The sequence below is a fragment of the Pezoporus occidentalis genome, unplaced genomic scaffold, assembly GCF_034315485.1.
Source record: "Pezoporus occidentalis ecotype Australia unplaced genomic scaffold, CSIRO_AGI_Poc_V1 ctg18, whole genome shotgun sequence".
NCBI lineage: Eukaryota > Metazoa > Chordata > Aves > Psittaciformes > Psittacidae > Pezoporus > Pezoporus occidentalis.
Genome location: NW_026913640.1, coordinates 10430753 through 10452729, shown reverse-complemented (window position 1 = coordinate 10452729; position 21977 = coordinate 10430753). Strand labels below are relative to the sequence as shown.

General features: G+C 43.5%; 1 protein-coding gene across 2 annotated transcripts in view; it reads right to left on the bottom strand.

The window, feature by feature from the left end:
- The window catches only part of ALKBH8 (alkB homolog 8, tRNA methyltransferase), a 53164-nt gene extending 34495 nt beyond the window's left edge, over positions 1-18669 (bottom strand). Inside the window, exons 1-7 of one of the 2 annotated variants that reach the window (XM_062615354.1) lie at positions 18572-18669; positions 12263-12403; positions 9301-9541; positions 7039-7170; positions 6113-6208; positions 4631-4735; positions 1707-1777 (exon numbers count right to left, since the gene is read on the bottom strand). In XM_062615354.1, coding sequence (XP_062471338.1) covers positions 1707-1777; positions 4631-4735; positions 6113-6208; positions 7039-7170; positions 9301-9541; positions 12263-12403; positions 18572-18649 — 864 coding nt within the window. In that variant the 5' untranslated portion in view covers positions 18650-18669. Of the gene's footprint in view, positions 1-1706; positions 1778-4630; positions 4736-6112; positions 6209-7038; positions 7171-9300; positions 9542-12262; positions 12404-18319; positions 18392-18571 lie in introns of those variants that run through there. The other variant, XM_062615355.1, reaches the window with a different exon arrangement.
- Positions 18670-21977: the final 3308 nt, after the last annotated feature.

Below are 21977 nucleotides of genomic sequence, written 5' to 3'. Positions count from 1 at the left end.
GGCAAAACAGGCTTAACTTGGAGAAATTAGTTTGATTTATTGCCAATCAAATCAGAGTAGCATAATGAGAAATAAAACCAAATCCTGAAACACCTCCCCCCCCACCCCTCCCTTCTTCTTGGGAAGAAAAAACTTCACTCCCAAATTCTCCACCTCCTCCCTACCAGCAACACAGGGGATACAGAATGGGAGTTGTGGCCAGTTCATTACACATTGTTTCTGCCACTCCTTCCTGAGGGGAGGACTCCTCACACTGCTCCCCAGCTCCAGCATGCGGTCCCTTCCACAGAAGAAAGTGAATCCTTCCCTTCCCAGTTTGTTCTTCACAAACTTGTTGCACTGTGGGTCCCTCCCATGGGGTGCAGTCCTTCAGGAACAGACAGCTCCAGCGTGGGTCCCCCACAGGGTCACAGGTCCTGCCAGGAGCCTGCTCCAGCACAGGCTTCCCTCATGGTCACAGCCTCCTTTGGGCATCCCCCCGCCTGCAGGTGGATATTTGTTCCACCATGGACCTCCATGTGCTGCAGGGGCACAGGGAGCCTCACCATGGGTCGCACCTAATTAGACGCTACTTAGCGCACTAAGAACCAATATACAGACTGTTCTCAGCCCTGCTGTTAGTATGTACAAAACTTTGTGCTAGTCCACTGTTCTTCCATTTCCCTTCTCACACTTTGTCTACATCATCTGTGCTTGTTAGAAGCTCATGAGATAGAAGCCTATCTTTGCCTGCACCACAACTAGCTCAGCAGGCTCAGACTTTGACTGGACTTTCTACAGGTAATATGTATATTGGATATACAATAGGAAACTTATGCAGACCAGAGGGAACAAGGGATGACACAAGGTAAAATCTAAGTAGAAACATAAACAGGAGTGATGCACTTCAAGAGAAATACAAAATTAAAGAAGGTCAGTGGAGAACTGGTTAAAAAGAGGGTATCACCGATACCACTGGCAAATCTTCCAGTGACAACACCTCATTGCAGTTACTTATTTAATCAGCATATCACATTACCATACATGCTTTATATTAAATTTGGATAAGTGTGAACAGACACCATGGAAAAATTAAACTGACTTGTATTAATGTCCTGGGTTCAGCAGTAGCAGTCATTTTTCCCCTTAGTAGCTGGTGCAGTGCTGAGCTTTTGACTTTCAGCCTGGGAACAGCACTGATAACACCAATGTTTTCAGTTGTTACTAAGTCATGTTTACTCTGACCAAGGACTTTCTGAAACTCATGCTCTGCCAGGGAGGAGGGGAAGCTGGGAGGAAGCAGAGACAGGACACCTGACCCAAACTAACCAAAGAAGTATTCCATACCACAGCATGTCATGCCCAGGATGTAAAACTGGGGGCAGTTACCTGGAAGGGCTAGATCACTGCTTGGTCGGGCTGGGTATCGGTTGGTGGGTGATGACCGGTTGTATTCTCTTCCCTTGTTATTTCCATTATTATTGGTGGCAGCAGCAGTGGTTTGTGTTATACCTTAGTTACTGGACTGCTCTTATCTCAACCCATGGGAGTTACATTCTTTCGATTCTCCTCCCCATTCCTCTGGAGCTGGGGAGGGGGGGAGGAAGGGGGGGAGTGGAGCAAGCGAGACTGCGTGGCAGCTGGGCTTAAACCACAATGATTAAACAATGTAAAAATTAAAATTCTCAGCAAAGCATCACCAAAACACATACAGACACTAAGCTTACCTCAGCTCCTAAACTGAGAGAGATTATTTCATCCTCAAAAGCAGAATGTGTATCAATATGAGGAGGAATTCCTGCATAAGGAAAAAAATAAGTCAGTATAATAGACATAGAGTGCAATCTGTGCTGGCAAGCTCAGCTTTCATGGATGTCCATATAGGAGACTGGGATGAACAAATGGCTGAACAAACAAAACTACCATGAACAAGGGAGTTGCCTTCCAAAAGAAATCAGGCCAACTAATTGAAGTACATGCTACAGATCAGATGTACACAGTTAATACAAATGTCCTGTATCATCAGTGGAAATATCTAGATGATAGTTTGGGGCACCCAAAGGCCTGCCTCACCCTCTAAAGACTCAAAATGCTCTTCTTGCTGCAGAGAGCAGCTACAAATCATGATGCTCTCCTCGCAGGCAATATAGCACTTAGCACTATGTTATGCTATGTTAGGTAATTTTGAGCCCTAGTTTATTCATGATCATTTATTCCTCCTCATTCTCTCCACAGAGAAGTCATCCTAAATATTCCTTCTATTACTAAGCAAATAATTGACATAAGGTTCTCGACTTCAAAATCAGGACCACCACTGCAAACACAGGTACTGCCAGGGTGAAACCCTGTCTCCGCTTTGGAGCTCCCAGAACTTTACACCCCACTGCTCAGCTAACCCCTGGGTACCCGATCAGTTTGTGTGTGTGAGTGAACACATAACTGAGAACTGCCCGAATGACAGCAATTTTTTATTTTCATTTTTCTTTCAGATTTGCTCATTGGAAAGAAAATGCCATTCCCCTGCAGCTCGTGCCACACATCTTAACACTAGGTGCTGAAGAGGGAGCATGCTGCAGCGAGATCTCACCGCATGGTGGAGAACTGGAGTCAGCCGTGAGCCTTGGGAGAACTGCAGCTACACCTTCCTTTGACACCAGAGCAGGCCCAGACAGATCGAGTAACTTCTATGCGATCCAAACCAGAACAGTCATACTTGCTCATTAAAATCCTAGCCACATTCATTTTGGACACTATCGAATTTCTGAGCTGAAAACATTTTTCCTAACAGTATCAGCCCTATAAAGCATCTTTATTATACACCAGATTTTACCTCTCTATATAAATATTCACTATTCCATTAGTTTCAGTGAAAGCAATACAAGCATTTTATGAGGTCAATATTTAATTTGACAGAAAATCAGTGAGACTTGTAAACCAAAGCCATTATCTGTTTGTGTTTGCTCGTATCTCTGCCTCAGAATAAAGCAAACTCTGCCTTCAGATGCACACGCATGTCAGTGCAATTCACTGTGCAATACTGATCACTCTCTTCAGCATTACCAAGAGAATTCAATCAAGATCCCACTGACCTACCTATCTGCAGTTTATATTCCATATATGAAGCAGATAGACACACCACCTATGCATTCAGAAGGTAACTTTCAAGTATAATCTACAACTTTAAACATTGCTGACCCTGAAAGAAAACAAGTGCCCTCAAATAGGAATTAATTTAATATGTCTTAATTGTGGTCCCTACAGCTTAACTACCCAGTCACATCTTTAAAATCTCAAGTATAATTTCCAATGACAATCTGGCTCAGAACACCGATACTAAAGGAATTAATCTCACTGCACTTTGTGCTCGTTCATATTGTAACAATTTGCACTTAATGAAGAACATTTTGCTTTGGTTTTACAGGGCTTTTGTTTTAAAAAAAAGGAAACCAACCCTGCTTCTATTCTTGATGAAAAACTACAATTCTAACAAATCTCTAGTGTCCCAGCCAGAAGTACATGACTGTATCAAGAGACTGTCATAGATAAACAAATAGGATCAGCTTTTCAGATCCTTCTTTGGCAGACACTGTATTAGCTGTCAGGCATTAATTCTGAAAGAAAAGCTCTTGTCTCTTCTTCCTAAGGACAAATGAGATAGCCACTCTAAAAAGCCAGCCAGATACTTACCCTTGATGATTGACCTAAACGAAAAGAACAGCACATCATTCATTCCCCAGAGGTGTGATTAGAAGCATGTTTCTCTTCAGATGTCTACAGAAATAGACTAATTCCTTATTCCTCAGATACGGAACACTGCTTGCATCATGCTTTAAGAGCCCATATGTCATATATACTAACATTACGTCACATGTACTAACAGCAAGAGATGTTTTCTGGAGATTGTATGCACAGTACAAGGAACAAGAACAGTTCAGAGTGAAAAAATGCACTTGAGTAGAAAACTAAATATGACTATTTATTCCCATATCTTTTTATGGTTAATTTCCATGTTATGGCCTTGGAGTCTGAAACACCATCGATTTCTGTAACAGTGGTATCAAAAATTTCTAAACAAGTTCCCAGGTTCAGAAAACGGTATGAAGACTTCAGTTTTTATTCAATGCATTTCTCATTACAGAGGAAATACACTAACCACATGCTTAAATCCTGTCCCTGTGCCATGTCACATTTAGTAACTCTCTTCTCATCTTCAGCTAAGTTGTACTGGTTTGGCTGGGATAGTTCATTTTCTTCACATAGCTTATGGCCTATGTTTTGGATTTATTATGAAAACAGTGTTGATAATACAGATATATTTTAGTTGTTGCTGAGCAGTGCTTACAGACCATCAAGGTCCTTTCTGGTTCTCATGCATCCTTGCCAGCAGTCAGCTGGAGTGCACAAGTTAGGAGGTGACACAGGTTGGATACCTAACCAAAGGGGTATTCCATACCATGTAATCGCATGCTCAGCAATAAAACCGGGGGCTTATCAAAATTCAGGAGTTTTCTCACTTTTATCATTCCAATTTTCTCCCCTATCTCAATGAGGGGGAGCAAGCAAGTGGCTGTGTGGTGCTTAGCAGCCTACCAGGGTTAAATTACAATGTAAGGTCAAGATCTCAAAACTTTAGAAGGGCAAATTAACTTACCTTGTCCAGGTTCATACTGATTTACAGTCAGTTGATCAGGTTTATGTTTGATATATCCCTGCTTCAAGCAGTTCTCCAAGAATGGGTCACAAATTTCAGGAAGACCTAATTACAGAAACAAAATTATAAGCAAGACAGGATAGCTTTTTTCCATTTATCCTTTCTTTTTACAATAAATACTAACTGGACAAGATACGTACAAACAGCTCTATAGATACATAAATCCATCTTTGATAATGATCATTTTGCATTTGCTGTAATGCACACACATCAGAACTGGGGGCCTGATCTGCAAGTCCCATATATTAGAAACACCTCACAATTAGAAAGGCTATTCCCCCAAGGCCTCCACATTCAGAAGCAGATTACTCCTTACAAATGCAAACTGCACTATCCCTATGCAAATAAAGCCATACTAAATCAAAGTTTCCATAAACTATAGTTAAAAAGTTGCAGGCAAGAAGCAAAATCATTATGCAGAAATAAGAAGCTGTGCAGAGAGCTTTCTAAAAACTTACCCCTAAAAATCTGTTACTGAATTAGATCATATATCACAACAAAAGAAAATCTGCTGAGGTTAAACTGGTCTTGAAACAGGAATGAAAGCTGCAGTCCTTCACTGAATCTTTGGTTTGCTATTTTACCTGAGGACTTCATTATAAAATTCTGTTGGAGATAGCACCCACAAGCATGTTAGTCAAAGCCCTTAGATAAAGCTATTGATTTTCAGGTTTTTGTCCCCAAGGAAGTGTTTATACTTCTCACATATAAAATAGTCCAGCTGTAAGACTAGAAAACAGCTCAAGTATCAATGTTTTATGATTATATAGCTTTACTGTTAAAACCACAATGTAACCAGAATCCTCCTCTCAGAAGCTACATCCATCCCATTACACATGCAACACCTTAACCACCTTCAAGTTTTACAGGCATTTAACTCCCCTATTTCACTAATTTTAAATCTAAGACTATAAAATGACTCAGTTGCTTTTCTTTGACTCACAGCTCTCAACTCTAAGCAAGAGCTATTCAAACTTCTTCAAATTGCTTTTAGTCCAAAAGGAAATTTTTTTTTTGGTGTGCATCCAGCAAGCTTCAAGTTAGTCAAGATAAATATACAGAGCAATATACGTCATAACTCCCAAACAAATGAGTATGTAATTTGTAACACAATTGTTTTATGGAACAAAAGCTAAAAATGAATGACACAATCCCAAAAGCCTCATTACACTGGACCCCAACAAAGGTCAGCAACCCCTGGCTGCAACTGACTGGAAAACAAGCTTCAAGCACTTCAGGTAATTTGAAACGCGTCTCATTCAAAAGCACTGTTCAAGGTGTGCTTAAAATACAGTGAAGGATCTCCTTTTATTAGAATTTCACCTCTTCTTTAATGAGAAGCTGACATCTCAGCAAGGCTTAAAGGCTTTATATAATGGTTCAAACATCAGTGCAAAATGAGTTTAATAGGAAAATTCTCACCTCCAGGTAAAGGTTTGTCTTTATCGACATTGTTGTTATCGTAGTGAAACTCATAGCCAAAATGTTTTACTCTTCTATGCTTTAAAGTCTTCTGGGCTGTAAAAACACAAGCTTAATTTAAAATACATAAAACAGTATAGGCAATTTGCTATGTTTCCCTATTCTATCTGACCACTGTCCTTCACAGCACATGCTTCTTAAGCCTTATTACCTTTTATATTTCATCAGGCATCACATTCACTGCTGTTTGAAGTCAAACTGATGGTGTTTTTCTATATGCAAGAAGTAGAGGAATCAATTTTCTTGAGCCATGTTTAATCCGTCTTTATTCTTGCCCTGATCTCTGAACTTTCACTTGATTATCACACTACGGATACAACAGGATCCTTCACTTTCACCAATCACCAAGTTACATGTTAGCTAAGGCCAATATAACTCTTTGTGGTGTTCCAAGGAACAAAACATTTCATACACAGAAACTTTTTATTGATTAATTGTTCTTTTAAATTACTTGAGAGATTTAACTCCACAGACCTCAAGTGAAAGGACAGAAGCATCCAGAATGTGCGTGTGCCTGACATTTTTTGATTTAAGAGAAGACACAGCTGCTCAGTTGAACATAAATTACACGGATAACCTTCACAGAACATCATTGTACTTGGCATAAGACACCAAAACAATATTTTAGTTGATTTTAGATGCAGGAACATTATTCAAGTAAATCCATACCAGAGTATCAGTCTGGACCACTTGCCCCAGGAGTTTAATCAATTCCAATATAAAGACCTAATTTCTAAAATACTAAGAACAAATACACAATGATTTGAAGCAATACATTTGCCAATACATTGATTTCTTATAAATCGAACTGTAAGAAAAAACAGCATGAAAGTATGGAAATCCTGGATTCCTATGGTTTTACCCACCATTTTGAGTATCTTCACCTCCTGTCCAGTCAATACATTCCAATATTCTCCTTTCTTCCTCAGGAGAAATAATCTTTTCAATGACCATTAGGCCTGGAGGCAAGCTTGTAGGAACAGCATTATTCCAGAAAACTAGGATGTATAGAAAAACAGAATATTGTTACTGTTTGAGAAAGTAAAACCATGTGTTTCCTGCAGTATAGCTGTAAAAGTATTTACTTTAATGATGCAATGGAACCCTCATGGGGGTCTTACTTGGTAAATAAATGATCCTTTTGGGCATGACAAAACAGGATAAGGCCCAAGTTTTGCACCATGCAAACCACTTCATAGAATCATAGAATAGTTAGGGTTGGAAAGGACCTTAAGATCATCTAGTTCCAACCCCCCTGTCACGGGCAGGGATACCTCACACTAAACCATCTAGCGCAAGGCTTCAGCCAATCTGGTCTCGAACACTGCCAGAGATAGAGCATTCACAACCTCCCTGGGCAACCTATTCCAGGGCCTCACCGCCTTAACAGGAAAGAATTTCCTCCTTATATCCAATCTAAACTTCCCCTGTTTAAGTTTTAACCCATTACCCCTTGTCCTGTCACTACAATCCCTAATGAAGAGTCCCTCCCCAGCATCCCTATAGGCCCCCTTCAGATACTGGAAGGCTGCTATGAGGTCTCCACGCAGCCTTCTCTTCTCCAGGCTGAACAGCCCCAACTTTCTCAGCCTGTCTTCATATGGGAGGTGCCTCCAGTCCCCTGATCATCCTTGTGGCCCTCCTCTGGACTTGTTCCAACAGTTCCATGTCCTTTTTATGTTGAGGACACCAGAACTGCACACAATACTCCAGGTGAGGTCTCACAAGAGCAGAGTAGAGGGGCAGGATCACCTCCTTCGACCTGCTGGTCACGCTCCTTTTGATGCAGCCCAGGATACGGTTGGCTTTCTGGGCTGCAAGCGGGCACTGCCTGCTCAGTTCATTTTCTCATCAACCAACACCCCCAAGTCCTTCTCGGCAGGGCTGCTCTGAATCTCTTCTCTGCCCAACCTGTAGCTGTACCTGGGATTGCTCCCACCCAGGTGTAGGACCTTGCACTTGTCATGGTTAAACTTCATGAGGTTGGCATCAGCCCACCTCACAAGCGTGTCGAGGTCCCTCTGGATGGCATTCCTTCCCTCCAGCGTATCAACCGAACCACACAGCTTGGTGTCATCGGCAAACTTGCTGAGGGCGCACTCAATCCCACTGCCCATATCAGCAACAAAGATGTTAAACAAGACTGGTCCCAACACCGATCCCTGAGGGACACCACTCGTTACTGGTCTCCAGCCAGACATTGAGCCATTGACCACAACTCTTTGCGTGCAGCCATATAGCCAGTTCTTTATCCGCCAAGTGGTCCATCCGTCAAATTGATGTCTCTCCAATTTAGTGACAAGTATGTCATGTGGGACTTCAAAAATTTTACTGCATGAGACCAGTAAGAGTCCATGCCATTCAAACACAAAACCACTTGTGATTTTCCTATCAAAATAACCGTAATAAGAATTTCCCAGTCACTTCAGGATTCTACCTGCATTTTAGTTTTCTATAACTTTACTGATTTACCAAATCACCAGATTGTTTCTCTGAAGTGTAATCTGTAATCATATCCAGAGGAGTATATTGCAATGCCTAGGTGAACACAGAATGCTGGTGACTTAGGGACAGTTTACTATCATAATAGCTTAAAAAAGCTATTCACTGGCAGAATGTACAGACAACATCGGAAACCCTGTTCAGTAGACATTATAAGAGCTCATAGAAAGGGCAAAGATTCTTATACTAAATTGCTTACAGTCAGCCTTAAAGAAAGCCTAAATAAACCAGGACAGAAATCTTATTGTACCCACTTTCCTTCTTGGATTCAAGATAGATATTGCAAAATTAAGGTCACACAAGAAATCCAATGAACTGCCCAGACATTTCCCAGGCCCCATTTTAGCTCCTTAATAACAAAACCCTCATGTGCAGTTTCAAATGGTCTGGAAACTATCTAAGTCCTTTTTCCTTTTGCCTCCAAGCAAAGCAGTTTAAATTAGAGTATCCTATCAAGAAATACAAAGAGCAAAGATTATTTTATGTCCTGAATCTTAAATTCTGTTTTTCATTCTGTGTCTACTTACAAAGTGTGCTTTTAGCTACATTTACTAGCCTAAGAAATAAAATCAAAGGGAAACAGTACACAGGAAGTTGGATATATAGGACAGCAAAAAAAAGTATACCTTTTTCCACAAAATTAATATATAGAACAATATTTTGGCCACAGCCTTCCAGTGTTACTTCTTTTCCATTAAGGGCATCAAAGGCTTTCTTTGCTTCTTCTGTTGTCCCATATTTCACAAATGAATATGGCTTACTCGGTGGCATTAAGACTGTTTCCACCAATCCATATTCTTCTACTATCCTAAGCAGTTGGTGTCTACTCATCCCATTACCAAGACCAGCATTGGCAATAACCAGGCTCTAATTGAAGAGGAATTTAAAAAGAAAATACATGGCGAATTAGTGATGAATATCAGTTTATTTAAAACTAACACTTTACACCAAGAGAGCAGCATTATAAAGAAACTTTAAGCTCATGAGTACTCTTATTCCACACAACATACTTACAGTTCTATGAGCTTGGTATATGAGGCTAAGGCAACCTTTGTTAGCCCAGCACATATTCTAGCAGAAAGGCTTGCAACCTCTGTTAGAGATACCTCCTCAATTAATGCATGTGGTTATTACTACAAAAGCACTTCAGCTTCGAATCAGAACACGTGCTTCAAGTGTACTGCAGACAAACAGTGACACTGGCACACACAATTTTTGAGGTTTCTACAATGGAATTTTTTCTGGAGACCCGTTACCACTAACAAAACCAAACAAAAAAACCTTTGAAGACTGATTAATTTTTTTTTTTTTAAGAAAGACTTTCTGACCTTTTTCAAGCACAGGGACTGATATTCCCAGTTCAACCTCATGTCCCCCATATATCAGGCTCACCACAAAAAAGCAGAAGCCTCTAGAAAAAGTGCACCTAGTTCTGCTCCAGGACTCTCAACCAAAAATGCTCCCTCGTTTTTATAAAAAAAAAAAAAATGAATTTATGTCCCATCCTTGGTTAACAGAGATTACTTCATGAACAAGGCCCAAATGCTTAATTCTATGCTATCATAGTGATTTATGTCCAAAATTATCAAGGAGTATGCAGTTTGTGAGGACTGTTGCTGGTTTGTCACATTTGAAAAGTTCTGTTTTATTGTTTCTAAGGGCTATTATTCAAGAAATATCATTAGATTAATACACAGACCTTTTCAAAATAAATGTGCGAGTTCTTTTGACATATAAATAGCTATATGCTATTGGCTATTCAACATTGGCTACTCAAGCTATATTGGCTGTTCAGTCTAATCACGGTGGTTGAAAAAAGTTTAAGTCCCTGTTTAAGGCCAAATAAGGATGCAGTCAAAGCTTGGAATGAGCTCTGGGGACTGCAAACAACCAGCAACAATTTACTCTGATCCCATGTAACACCTTTCCATAAAGCTTTCAGGTAATCTTTTCCTTAAAGCCTCAAAACATTCTATGACCTTTTCTGAAGGCAGCTAGGAAAGTGTTCAATTGTTTCAAATAACAGAATTTCACTTCTCTAAAATACAGCAAATTAGGTTTAAAACTGAAGATAAGGATTATTTTAAAAAATAAAATACTGCTATGACTACACCTATTGCAATGGTTCCTTTAACACTTGGTTTTTGTACTGCATCAGGCTGGCTGTTACTGATCACATTTTTCAAAGGTGACCACATTATTAATTAGTTATTTTCCAAACTGTTATTAATGGAGAGGCCATGTGTGCAGAGGAAATGCAGAGAGCCAAACCAGTGCTTTCACTGGCTGTAGGTACTTCACCTACAAATACTGTAAGTACACAGCAGCAGCATCCACAACAACTGATCATCTTCTCCCAGCTGAATAATTTCAACATAATCAGACTCTTACACAAAGCCCAAAAGCATTTTCTGTATTCTTGACACATGCTTATCACTAGAACTACGATTTTTGTTTCATTTATCACTTATTCAAATGTTCCATCATTGATGAGGAACTTGCTATATCTCAAAATTACTCTTTGGATAGATTAAATGGATAATTTGGTATCTATGGCGTTGTCAAGGGGAACAAGTCCTGGATTACGGTCCCTGCTCCAAAGAGGAGCAAGACTACTGTGTTATTTTAGCGTATGTCTATGTGGTGTGAAATCTGAGTGAACACTATGCCTAATTTTGTTACAAAAAAAGTATAAAGATCTAATGGATGTTTCTGTATCTGAATGGGAAGAATTTGCAGGATAATTTACAGGATGAAGGTGAATAAGGCTAGAGGAAGTGATACTGCTCTACAGTGTTTCAAGCCATTAACATCTCCCCACACGTGATGGAGGGAAATGATACTCTGACTTCTTCCCTTCCTGCCTGCAAGTTTCTGTCATTGTTTGCTACACCAGTATCTCAAGGTCACCCTCTGATCTGCTGCAACTCTTTACTGTAGCAAAATACAACAAATCAAAAAGCTGAGTACTTTTCTGCTAATTAACAAATAAAATGGCTTATGTCAAAGTTCACTGAGCATCATAAGAAAGCAGAATTCTTTCCATCTTGTCCCTTTTTGTGCAAGGGAAGAGAATGTTGGCCCCTTTTCAACACCTGCAAGTCAGTCAATCAGTTCAACTCCCACAGAACCACAGCCTAAATCAATTTAGGTGAAGAAAACAATGTGGACAGAAGATTTCTAAGATAGACATGTTTTTTAACAGGGAGTTTAGATGAGACAAATTACACTTGATAGAGAATACAGAGGAAAGAAAAATACAAAAGCTAAAAGCCAAAGAAATCAGGGAAAGAGAATAGAAGTTTATCTACGTCAACAAGGTAATATTTGTCACATTTCCTCCTACTCCCCAACTCAAGGAATTACTGGTTCAGATCAAAAAACTTATCCAAAATTTCAACAAAGTCTCTCCATGGATGTTAAACTGCTGAAGTACAGCTCTGCTTTGAAATCAGAGGCACAGAAAACCCTCAGTATCAGGAAACATATGTTAGATGGGAACTTGCATTTTAGACAAAGCATACATGAGAATATAACACAGATCAGCAGCATTTTCATACTACCATCAAAATCAGAAGTACCAGTCACCTGTGTGGCATGGGAGGAGCACTCAATGCCCTCATGTCTCAGCAATGTGTGCTGAGCTCTGAGCTGCTTCCTCAATACCTTCTTCTTCATTTTCTGGACTTTCAAATGCTCTTTGCTTGTTATAAGTTCCATGCTGGTGATCTAGGAAGCAGAAGTAACAACATATAGTAAGTGTCCTGCTTGAAAAATCAAATATTTCAGTCTGCTCTAGAAAAACAGTCTTCCCATCCTGTATGTCACCTCTAGAACAGTAATAGTACTTTGGATAAATTATAGACTTTATGACTTACTTGGGGCTGACAAAACCAAGTCTGCAAAATACGTTCTTCCTCAGTCAACAGCAGTTTTCCCCATCTCTGAGGCTGCGTTATTAAACTGTCTTATTAAGAGTATCCCTCCCAAAAATAAAGCTTTATAAAGACTGGCAGGATGCTAGATTTCATTTTCTAGTTTTTCTCTTCTTCACAATATCACTATATCCATTTGCAGGTTTTAACCTGTCTGCCCCTCCTGCTTTCACATTGTAGTTGCAGTTCATTTCCTTCTTTCTACAGTCTCTCCAGAGCAGAATGAGAGAAAAAAATACACATGGAACTGCCATGAGCTTTGTACTATCTTATCTTCCAAGTTATTCATGCCTCACCGAATGCTTGAATTGAAAATTAATTGTTCTCATTTGCCTCCTTTTTCCTAATTGCCACTTTCAAGTGAATATGACATTTGGCAAAAACTACTTTTTTTGATAGTAGAAAAATGTGTTCAATAATTAGATGTTCAAGAACTAGCAAGCAGGAATGCTCCCCACCTCATTTAGCATACCTCCAAAGGCCAAATGCAAATCACCTTCCTGTCATTAGGAGGAACAGAAAACTTTGCACATATATTAACTACTAAATTTAGTAGCAACACAGCATTTACCTGCCAGTGAGTTACTCAAAAGTCACTGGCCTTCTCCAGGTTTTGTTGCATCTTTTGTCACTTCTGGTCTACCACTATACTAAGATCATATAACACCTTCCTACACCCCTTTGAGCCTTTCTTTTCCTCCCTTCCAACTTCCTTCAGATGCAAGGGAAGAGTCCAGACCTCACGTAACACTGACAAAGCTCCCAGACACTAATGTGATTAAGTTCTGACTTTCCCTTTTTGTCTCACTATAACATAATCCCTTACCCATATTTTAGGGGGTTCTTCTTGTCTTTCCCCCAAAAATCCTCCTAGTAATTCAGCTAGACAATCCAACTGTGGTTGTCTGTCCTTTTCAATTCTTTTATAATCATTGATCTGACAACAATCCTTCCACCTTATCTTCTCTTCTCCCAAATATTTTTTTTTTTTTTCAAAGAACAAAAAAAAACAAACACTACACAAACTCTACACCAGTCACCACTGTGTGTATTTATTTAAAGGTGTCAACTACTCTGACTGCCCACTTGCATACCTTCTGGCTTGAAAGACCATGCAGCTGCTTCCCAATACCCACCCTATAGACACCATCATAATATAACAATGTACCACTGGAAAATTGCAAAGGTATAAAAAAAGATGCAACTTTGTATTGAACAACTTAGCAAATGTTTCCTTTTAGCCAAATGTAATTAAGCTAGTAAAACCGTTATAAAAATATTGAAGAGCTGCACAGGAGCTGTAAGTACATATTCCCTGTGACTGCTGCAGCATTACCATCACCAACACGCACAACTATTAATTGCACCAAAAGAGAAAAATCTTTAAAGGGAATCAGAGTATGAAAAGCACCTGTGGAAATAACAGATTCTAATCCTCCCAAAAGAAGCAGAATAAATGCTGCCAAAGACGACTCATACAAATCTGGCTCATACAGAAAAGCATGAAGGCTATGTATATGTACACCACCCATACTGGTCAGACCACTGTCAGGCAGCCTCCACAGAACAGACCCAGCCAGAAAAAAGGATATTGAACTGAGTCTCAGACCACTCCCATAACATCTGACCTCAGGGGAAAGGAGCTCTGAGTTTAGTCAGCCCTTTAGTCACATCCTTGCAAAATCTCACATTCTGCAGCCAAAAAAAAACAAACCAAAATCAAAAAAAACACAAGTCATGTCCCAGCATTTGGCAAATTAGCACAGAAACTGAAGCTGAAAAGACTTCTTTCCATCTTTTCATAACCTCTGAACTAAACAGAACAAGCAACAGATGAGGTGTAACAGCTGCCTAAACAGCCTTTAAACCTGGCAGAGATGCCCTGTCCCACAGCGCCTGGCCTTTCAGTTGCTGCTCAAGAAGCTCAAGATCTTCCCTACATGCTCTGTCATGCTTACCAGCATCACCCAGATGCCTTCAGCCCTTGAATGGATTTCAAACAGCATTATTTGCATTGCTGAGACACCAGAACCTTCCCTTAGTTTCCATCTAAACAAGGCCAAAACTCTCTGCCTTGTTAGTTGCACCATTACACGAGGCTCAATTCTGCAGGCACAGAAACCTTGATTTCCAAGTAAAGGAATGTCGTGGTTTAAACCCAGTCAGGTAATTCGTTCGCTCACTTCCCCCCCTTTTCTTGCCCTCCCCCTGCTCCCGGAGGGACGGAGAGGAGAATCGAAAAGAATGCAACTCCCACGGGTTGAGATAAGAACAGTTTAGTAACTAAGGTACAACACAAATCACTACTGCTACCACCAATGATAATAATGATAAAGGAAATTAACAAGGGAAGAGAATACATCATCTCACCACCAGCCGACCAATAACTCGCCCCCCCAGCCTGACCAAGCTCTGACCGATACCTCCTCCAACCCTGCAGTCCCCCAGCCCTTCCGGCTAACTCCCAGTTACATCCTGGGCATGACGTGCTGTGGTATGGAATACCTCTTTGGTCAGTTTGGGTCAGGTGTCCTGTCTCTGCTTCCTCCTGGCTTCCCCTCCTCCCTGGCAGAGCATGAGGCCCACAAAGTCCTTGGCCAAACCAAAACATCGCTTGTTATCAGCTCTGTTCCCGAGCTGAAAGTCAAAACATTGCACTGCACCAGCTACCAAGAAGGGGCAAAATGACTGCTACTGCTGAACCCAGGACATTATCCACCCCTTATTCCATACCATTCACGTCATGCTCAGATCCCACATTTTCAATATACCATCACTCTTATCTCGGTGCACTCTTATCTTAGTGCATGGACCAGTCCCTATAAAGCTGCTGCGTCCATCTGGTCCATGATGTCAGGCTCCATTTCTTGTAACAGTCTTCCAGAGCAGGAGAGACTGTGTGCAGTGTTCACACTTGTGAATAACCTGGGCAATAGTGTCCATTGCTAGGTCCACCCCTCGATCACGAGTCCATCTCTGTGTTGCATCTCTGCTCTGATGGCCTGAAGTGCCATGGGCCCACCAGGCTTAAAATAATTCACTGTCCCCATAAGCAGTTTCTGCAGCTTGTTGCTGGGGACTCCATACAGCTGCCTTCCATCTCCGATGCTTCCAAAGCACTGGAGGGGCCCAGTGGACTAGATACTTGCCCATACTGTCCCACACACCCTGCCACTCATGACTGTCCAGCCTTGGGGAAAACCTCTGGGTCCCCCTACATCGTCGTCTAACCCCAGATAAGACCCAAACCTGACTCTGCTTAACTTTTGAGATCAGACAAAATGGTTGTGGGTAGAACACACTCTGTATATGTGCCAACATGCTGATCCCCATCACAATCAGCAGGCAGGTCCCAAGGGTACCCAAAGGCCATTCAAAACCTTCAGAACTCTCAGTTGATGTGGCTGTGATTGTCACTGGGGCTGGTGTAGTTGCTGTACTTGTCACTGGGGCTGGTGTAGCTGCTGTGCTTGCCGGCTCTCCCACCGCCAGCTTCTCTTTTCCCGAGTCCAGCTCTTCCTCCTCTGCCTTGCTGGGAAATGCTGCCTGGTCTCCTGCATCCTCCTGGGGCTCGGCGGGCGGCTTCCGGGAAACGCTCTCTGCCGTCGCGGGGCTGGGCTCCTCCGCGGGGCTCGGCTCCTCCGCGGGGCTCGGCTCCTCCGCCGCCTTCTCCCGCTGCTCGGCAGCCCCTTCCTTCTGCTCCTCGACCGCCCCGACCTCCCCCACCGGCAGCCGTCCCCCCGCGGCCTCCGGCCCCGCTCCCGCCGCCGCTTGGTCCCCGGGGCCGCTCTCCCGGGCCGCTTCGGCTGCCGCCGGCTCCCGGGGCCGCTGCCCCTCGGCTCCCCGCAGCCTCACGAGGATGGAGAGTAGGGTGAGGGCCAGGACGGTGAAGAGCAGCCGGACGGCCAGGTACAAGTCCACGGCCACGTCCGTCCCGCCCTCCTGCTGGAGCCCGCCCGTATTACAAGCCATTGCCATAAAGCACAGTGAGACAAGAACCTTAGCCCAGGCCCCATACTTGATAAACACTATCACAGCAAATACCGGCTCTACGTAAGTTACAACATTCTGAAGCTGTGAGATCAAGAGAAAGAACTCTGAGAGCCAATAAATCGTCATTGTGATGAGTGACTATTAATCTGGTCAGATCTGTCGTTATCTCAACCCTTCGAGCCCCACGTTGGGCGCCAAAAAGAACTGTCGTGGTTTAAACCCAGTCAGGTAATTCGTTCGCTCACTTCCCCCCCTTTTCTTGCCCTCCCCCTGCTCCCGGAGGGACGGAGAGGAGAATCGAAAAGAATGCAACTCCCACGGGTTGAGATAAGAACAGTTTAGTAACTAAGGTACAACACAAATCACTACTGCTACCACCAATGATAATAATGATAAAGGAAATTAACAAGGGAAGAGAATACATCATCTCACCACCAGCCGACCAATAACTCGCCCCCCCCAGCCTGACCAAGCTCTGACCGATACCTCCTCCAACCCTGCAGTCCCCCAGCCCTTCCGGCTAACTCCCAGTTACATCCTGGGCATGACGTGCTGTGGTATGGAATACCTCTTTGGTCAGTTTGGGTCAGGTGTCCTGTCTCTGCTTCCTCCTGGCTTCCCCTCCTCCCTGGCAGAGCATGAGGCCCACAAAGTCCTTGGCCAAACCAAAACATCGCTTGTTATCAGCTCTGTTCCCGAGCTGAAAGTCAAAACATTGCACTGCACCAGCTACCAAGAAGGGGCAAAATGACTGCTACTGCTGAACCCAGGACAAGGAATCACAATCAGATGAAAAGAGTGCAAAACTGTGTGGCAGCATCTCACATCCCCATTACAAAGGCCAACATGCCCGTAGAAGAAAGAGCACGCAGGAGCAGATTAGTCACTACTGGATCGTCCCCTTTCACAAGTACTGCAAACAAAACAGCTCCTCAAAACGCACTGAAAGAATTTCCCCTTGCAATGGCAGCTCAGGGTACAGCAGGTCACACAACTGGCCTGAAACAACTACTGTTAATGTAAAGTTTTAATGCAGTAAGAACCTTATTTGCAGCAAAAGCCACTTACGAAAAGTGCATCGGAGCTAACCGGCAGCTGTCAGCAGAGGGAGCGCCGCGCTCAGCTATGAAGCTTCGCAGCTTAAAACTCAGTTTGGGCTTGCTGCTGTGCCGCAGGCCCGTAAGTAGTAGTGTACACAGCCGCTGCATACACACGGACATCAAAACTCAGAGGAGAAAACGAAATCCAGAAGCCCTGATGGAGATGTAGGAGTTCCAACACTGGTCAAGGCTCCAGCACTCCCTTCCGGCCCTCCCTACCCCCGCTCAGCCAGCACTGAAACCTCCCAGCGACACCGCTCAAACTCACGGCTCTGGGCGTTCGCACGGTAATAGGAATCACAGCAGGAATGTGCGCGTGACGCTCTGCCCTGAGTAAGGGGGGGGGGGGGGGGGGGGGGGGAAGGCTGCAAAAGCTGCGAGGAAGACGCAGGGGCTGACTTGGCCCTCTCCCCCTTCACACCACGTCGCCCGTCAGGGCAAGAGACAAGGCCGCGGCCAGGCCGCAGCGGACTCAGCTTCCCCCCAGAGGCGGCACGGCAGGGAGGACAGAAACCCTTGGCTCCCTCCGCCCTCGCCTGCTCCTGTTCTCCCTCCCCAGCCGAGCGCCGGTCTAGGCGGGCGCTGCAGCCCCAGTTCCGGCCACCACTGCACGTTACCTGACTGGCGGTAGCCATGTTGGGGCGGGCACACCGCTCGCCTCCGCCCCTCCGTCATGGCGGCGGCACCGCCCCCCCGGCGAGCAGTGGGTTCGGTGGGGCTGTATGTGTCTGCTCAGCTGTCTCACGGTGGAGGGAGACAAACGCCTCCGATACCGACCGATGTTCGGCGCCACGGTTTCCTGGTGACCAGGCGTGAAAGCGGCCTTTTCTGCCTCGGACACACTTAGCGCAAGTGTTCCAGCTCCTTACCTCTGCTCGCTCTGTGCTGCCCAGCTGCTCTCCCTCCGCGGCCACCTTTTCTCTCCAGGCAGAGCCAGCTCCTGTCATCCTCCTTATCACCAATAAAGCCTTCCTCTGAGTCTGCAACAGAAGAAAAGCGATGTTTCAACCCCACCCGACAGGCTCTATTTGTTCACTGAGAGCAATTTGGGCAGAGCCTCCTCCAGCACAGGAGATCCAAAAACAATCAGAGGGAATCACATCCATGCAGTGGTTTAAGGACAGCTTCAGACTGAGGTGCTCACCCCAAGCACCATCACTGAGACATGCCACCTTCACAGCCAGCACTGACCATATATAACCTTTGGTACGCCCCACACTAGGGACAGAGGAAGACAAAACAATGTCAACTCGGCCAAGACCACACAAAGACCAGGTCTCTGGTTGTGCATATATATTTCCCCATGCCACTCTTCAACTTGCTAGCAACCCTGCTAATTCTGCTTAGTAAACCCATGCTACTGAGCAACCTTCCTTACTGAAAGGCAGCATCTCCACAACTCACTGGCTCCCTGCATGAGAAAGGGATCCCTTAAATCAGAGACAGAGCACATAAGTCTTCATTTTTCTCTGCCATCATAGACTAATTGAGCTATATATGATGCCCCTTTTCTCCTTTATCCAAAACACTGAAGTTCAGGTTTACCTACTTCTTCTGTCTTTACCTGACAAGTATCCTGTTTCTCACTGTAGCTTAATTTTTTTTTTTTCTCCTCTATTTAAATGACACCCCCATCCCCCAACATCCTGTGGGTGTTTAACTTTCCTACAGATCAATTAGATGTGGGATTCTCAGGTGGGTGGTATGTGAGGTGACTGATGAGCTTTTAAACCTGTAGTCAGAAGCCAGCTCCTCAAATTCATCCCAAATCCACATTCTGGAGAAGTCTATCTGTGCTGTTAGGTAAGGCTGTGCTTACCAAGAAGAAAAAGTATCTCTCTCTTTCCCTTGGAGCACATACTATGTCCTATGCCAGGGTCACAGATATCCCAGGTGTGGGAGGTACAAGCACACTAAGGATATGAGGCTGATGGGGCACATCCACCAGTCTGTGAAGGTAGTGTTTGGTCAGAAAGGTGGTCATGCTTCTGTCATTCTACCACAGCCTGTGGCATTGTATCACTCTCCATGTTTAACCCATGTGGGGGGTGACAAGGTATTATGATAACACAGATATTTTGCTTAAGTTTTTTCATATGTAAAGTGTGACTGTTAGCTGCCTACCTAGTCAGAGTATAGCATGGATCTTGTTAACCTTGCAAACACTAAGCATCATCTTTTTGTTAGAATAGAATGGATGTAAGGAATAGCCATGCAACATACACAGTTGCTCTCTTTATTGAAAGATTCTCTGAGGCCCTCAGCCTTGGAAACCAGCAAACCTGAAAACTACTGAAAGGATGATCCTAATGAAATAAGTTTGTGATTCATTACCAGTTTGTTCTGACAAGGGGAGAATACCTGCCCAAAGGTTGTTCCTGTTAAGCGCCCATGTTCTGGTTCAAAGCCCTGATTGTGTGGGCTCTCCATTCTTCTTCTTCTTGGCTGTCCATGTATGGTTTATTCCACTGGGATGCATTGTTGGTAGGTGAGAAGTAGAACATAGGCTTAGTGGAACATTACACCTCAGAGGACAAACCACGATGTTCTGGCAGCTGCCTGACCCTGTGCTCACCAGTCAACTTTTGGGTTTATTCTGTGGGGTTTTTTTTTTGAAAACTGCTTTTGGGGGGGGGAGAACAGATGTGGATTTGTTTCTTGAAATATCTTGGTATGATTAGCAATGGTCAAGAATGTGTGATACATATTGCAATAACATTTCCTCTGTAAATGAAGCAAGATTTTACTTCTATAAACAACATTCTCATATAGGAAAATTCCACCAATTAAAAAGAAAACAGTTAAAGGCTGGTTATTGGTTTTAAACACAAGCTTATTTGGTCAAACCAGAACTGTTATTCTCTTTATAACTTAAGCCCTGAAGCACTGTGCAGTCCCTTCTCATACTAGATAGCATGGGTACAGACTCCTTCCAGAGACACCACAGTGCTTATTGACCACAAGTAAAAATACATCACCATATGGTTAAGATAATTGTCACTGACTAACACACTAAATAGTTCACAGAAGTGGAGATTCATATACATTTTATACTAATATAATCTCTCCTTATATGTGCTTTGGCAGAAATCTCAATATTTCTGAAAAAAAAATGCAATTTTTAAAATGATAATATTTTGTTTTTAAAATTCCCAAGTCTTGGAAGGCAGACGCAGGGACTGTGAGAATGAAGACCTTGCGCCCACTGTAGGAGAGGATCTGGTTCGAGACCATCTTAAAAATCTGAACGTGCACAAGTCCATGGGTCCTGATGAAATCCATCCACAGGTCCTGAAGGAGCTGGCAAATGAAGTTGCGAAGCCACTGGCCATCATATTTGAAAAATCATGGCAGTCAGGTGAAGTTCCCAACGACTGGAAAAAGGGAAATATAACCCCCATTTTCAAGAAGGGGAAAATGGATGACCCAGGGAATTACAGACCAGTCAGTCTCACCTCTGTGCCTGGTAAAATCTTGGAGCAGATTCTCCTGGAAGGCATGCTAAGGCACATGAAAATCAACAAGGTGCTTGGTGACAGCCAGCATGGCTTCACTAAGGGGAAATACTGCCTGACCAGTTTGGTGGCCTTCTATGATGGGGCTACAGAACTTATGGACAGGGGTAGAGCAGCTGATGTCATCTACCTGGACTTGTGTAAAGCGTTCGACACTGTCCCACACGGCATCCTTGTCTCTAAATTGGAGAGACATCAATTTGATGGATGGACCACTCAGTGGATAAAGAACTGGCTGGATGGCCGCATGCAAAGAGTTGTGGTCAGTGGCTCAATGTGCAGCTGGAGACTGGTAACGAGTGGGTCCCTCAGGGATCGGTGTTGGGACCGGTCTTGTTTAACATCTTTGTTGCTGACATGGACAGTGGGATTGAGTGCGCCCTCAGCAAGTTTGCTGATGACACCAAGCTGTCTGGTTCGGTTGATACGCTGGAGGGAAGGAATGCCATCCAGAGGGACCTTGACACGCTTGTTGAGGTGGGCTGATGCCAACCTCATGAAGTTTAACCATGACAAGTGCAAGGTCCTACACCTGGGTGGGAGCAATCCCAGGTACAGCTACAGGTTGGGCAGAGAAGAGATTCAGAGCAGCCCTGCCGAGAAGGACTTGAGGGAGTTGGTTGATGGAAAATGAACATGAGCCAGCTTCAATGTGCACTCACAGCCCAGAAAGCCAACCGTATCCTGGGCTGCATCAAAAGGAGCGTGACCAGCAGGTCAAAGGAGGTGATCCTGCCCCTCTACTCTGCTCTTGTGAGAC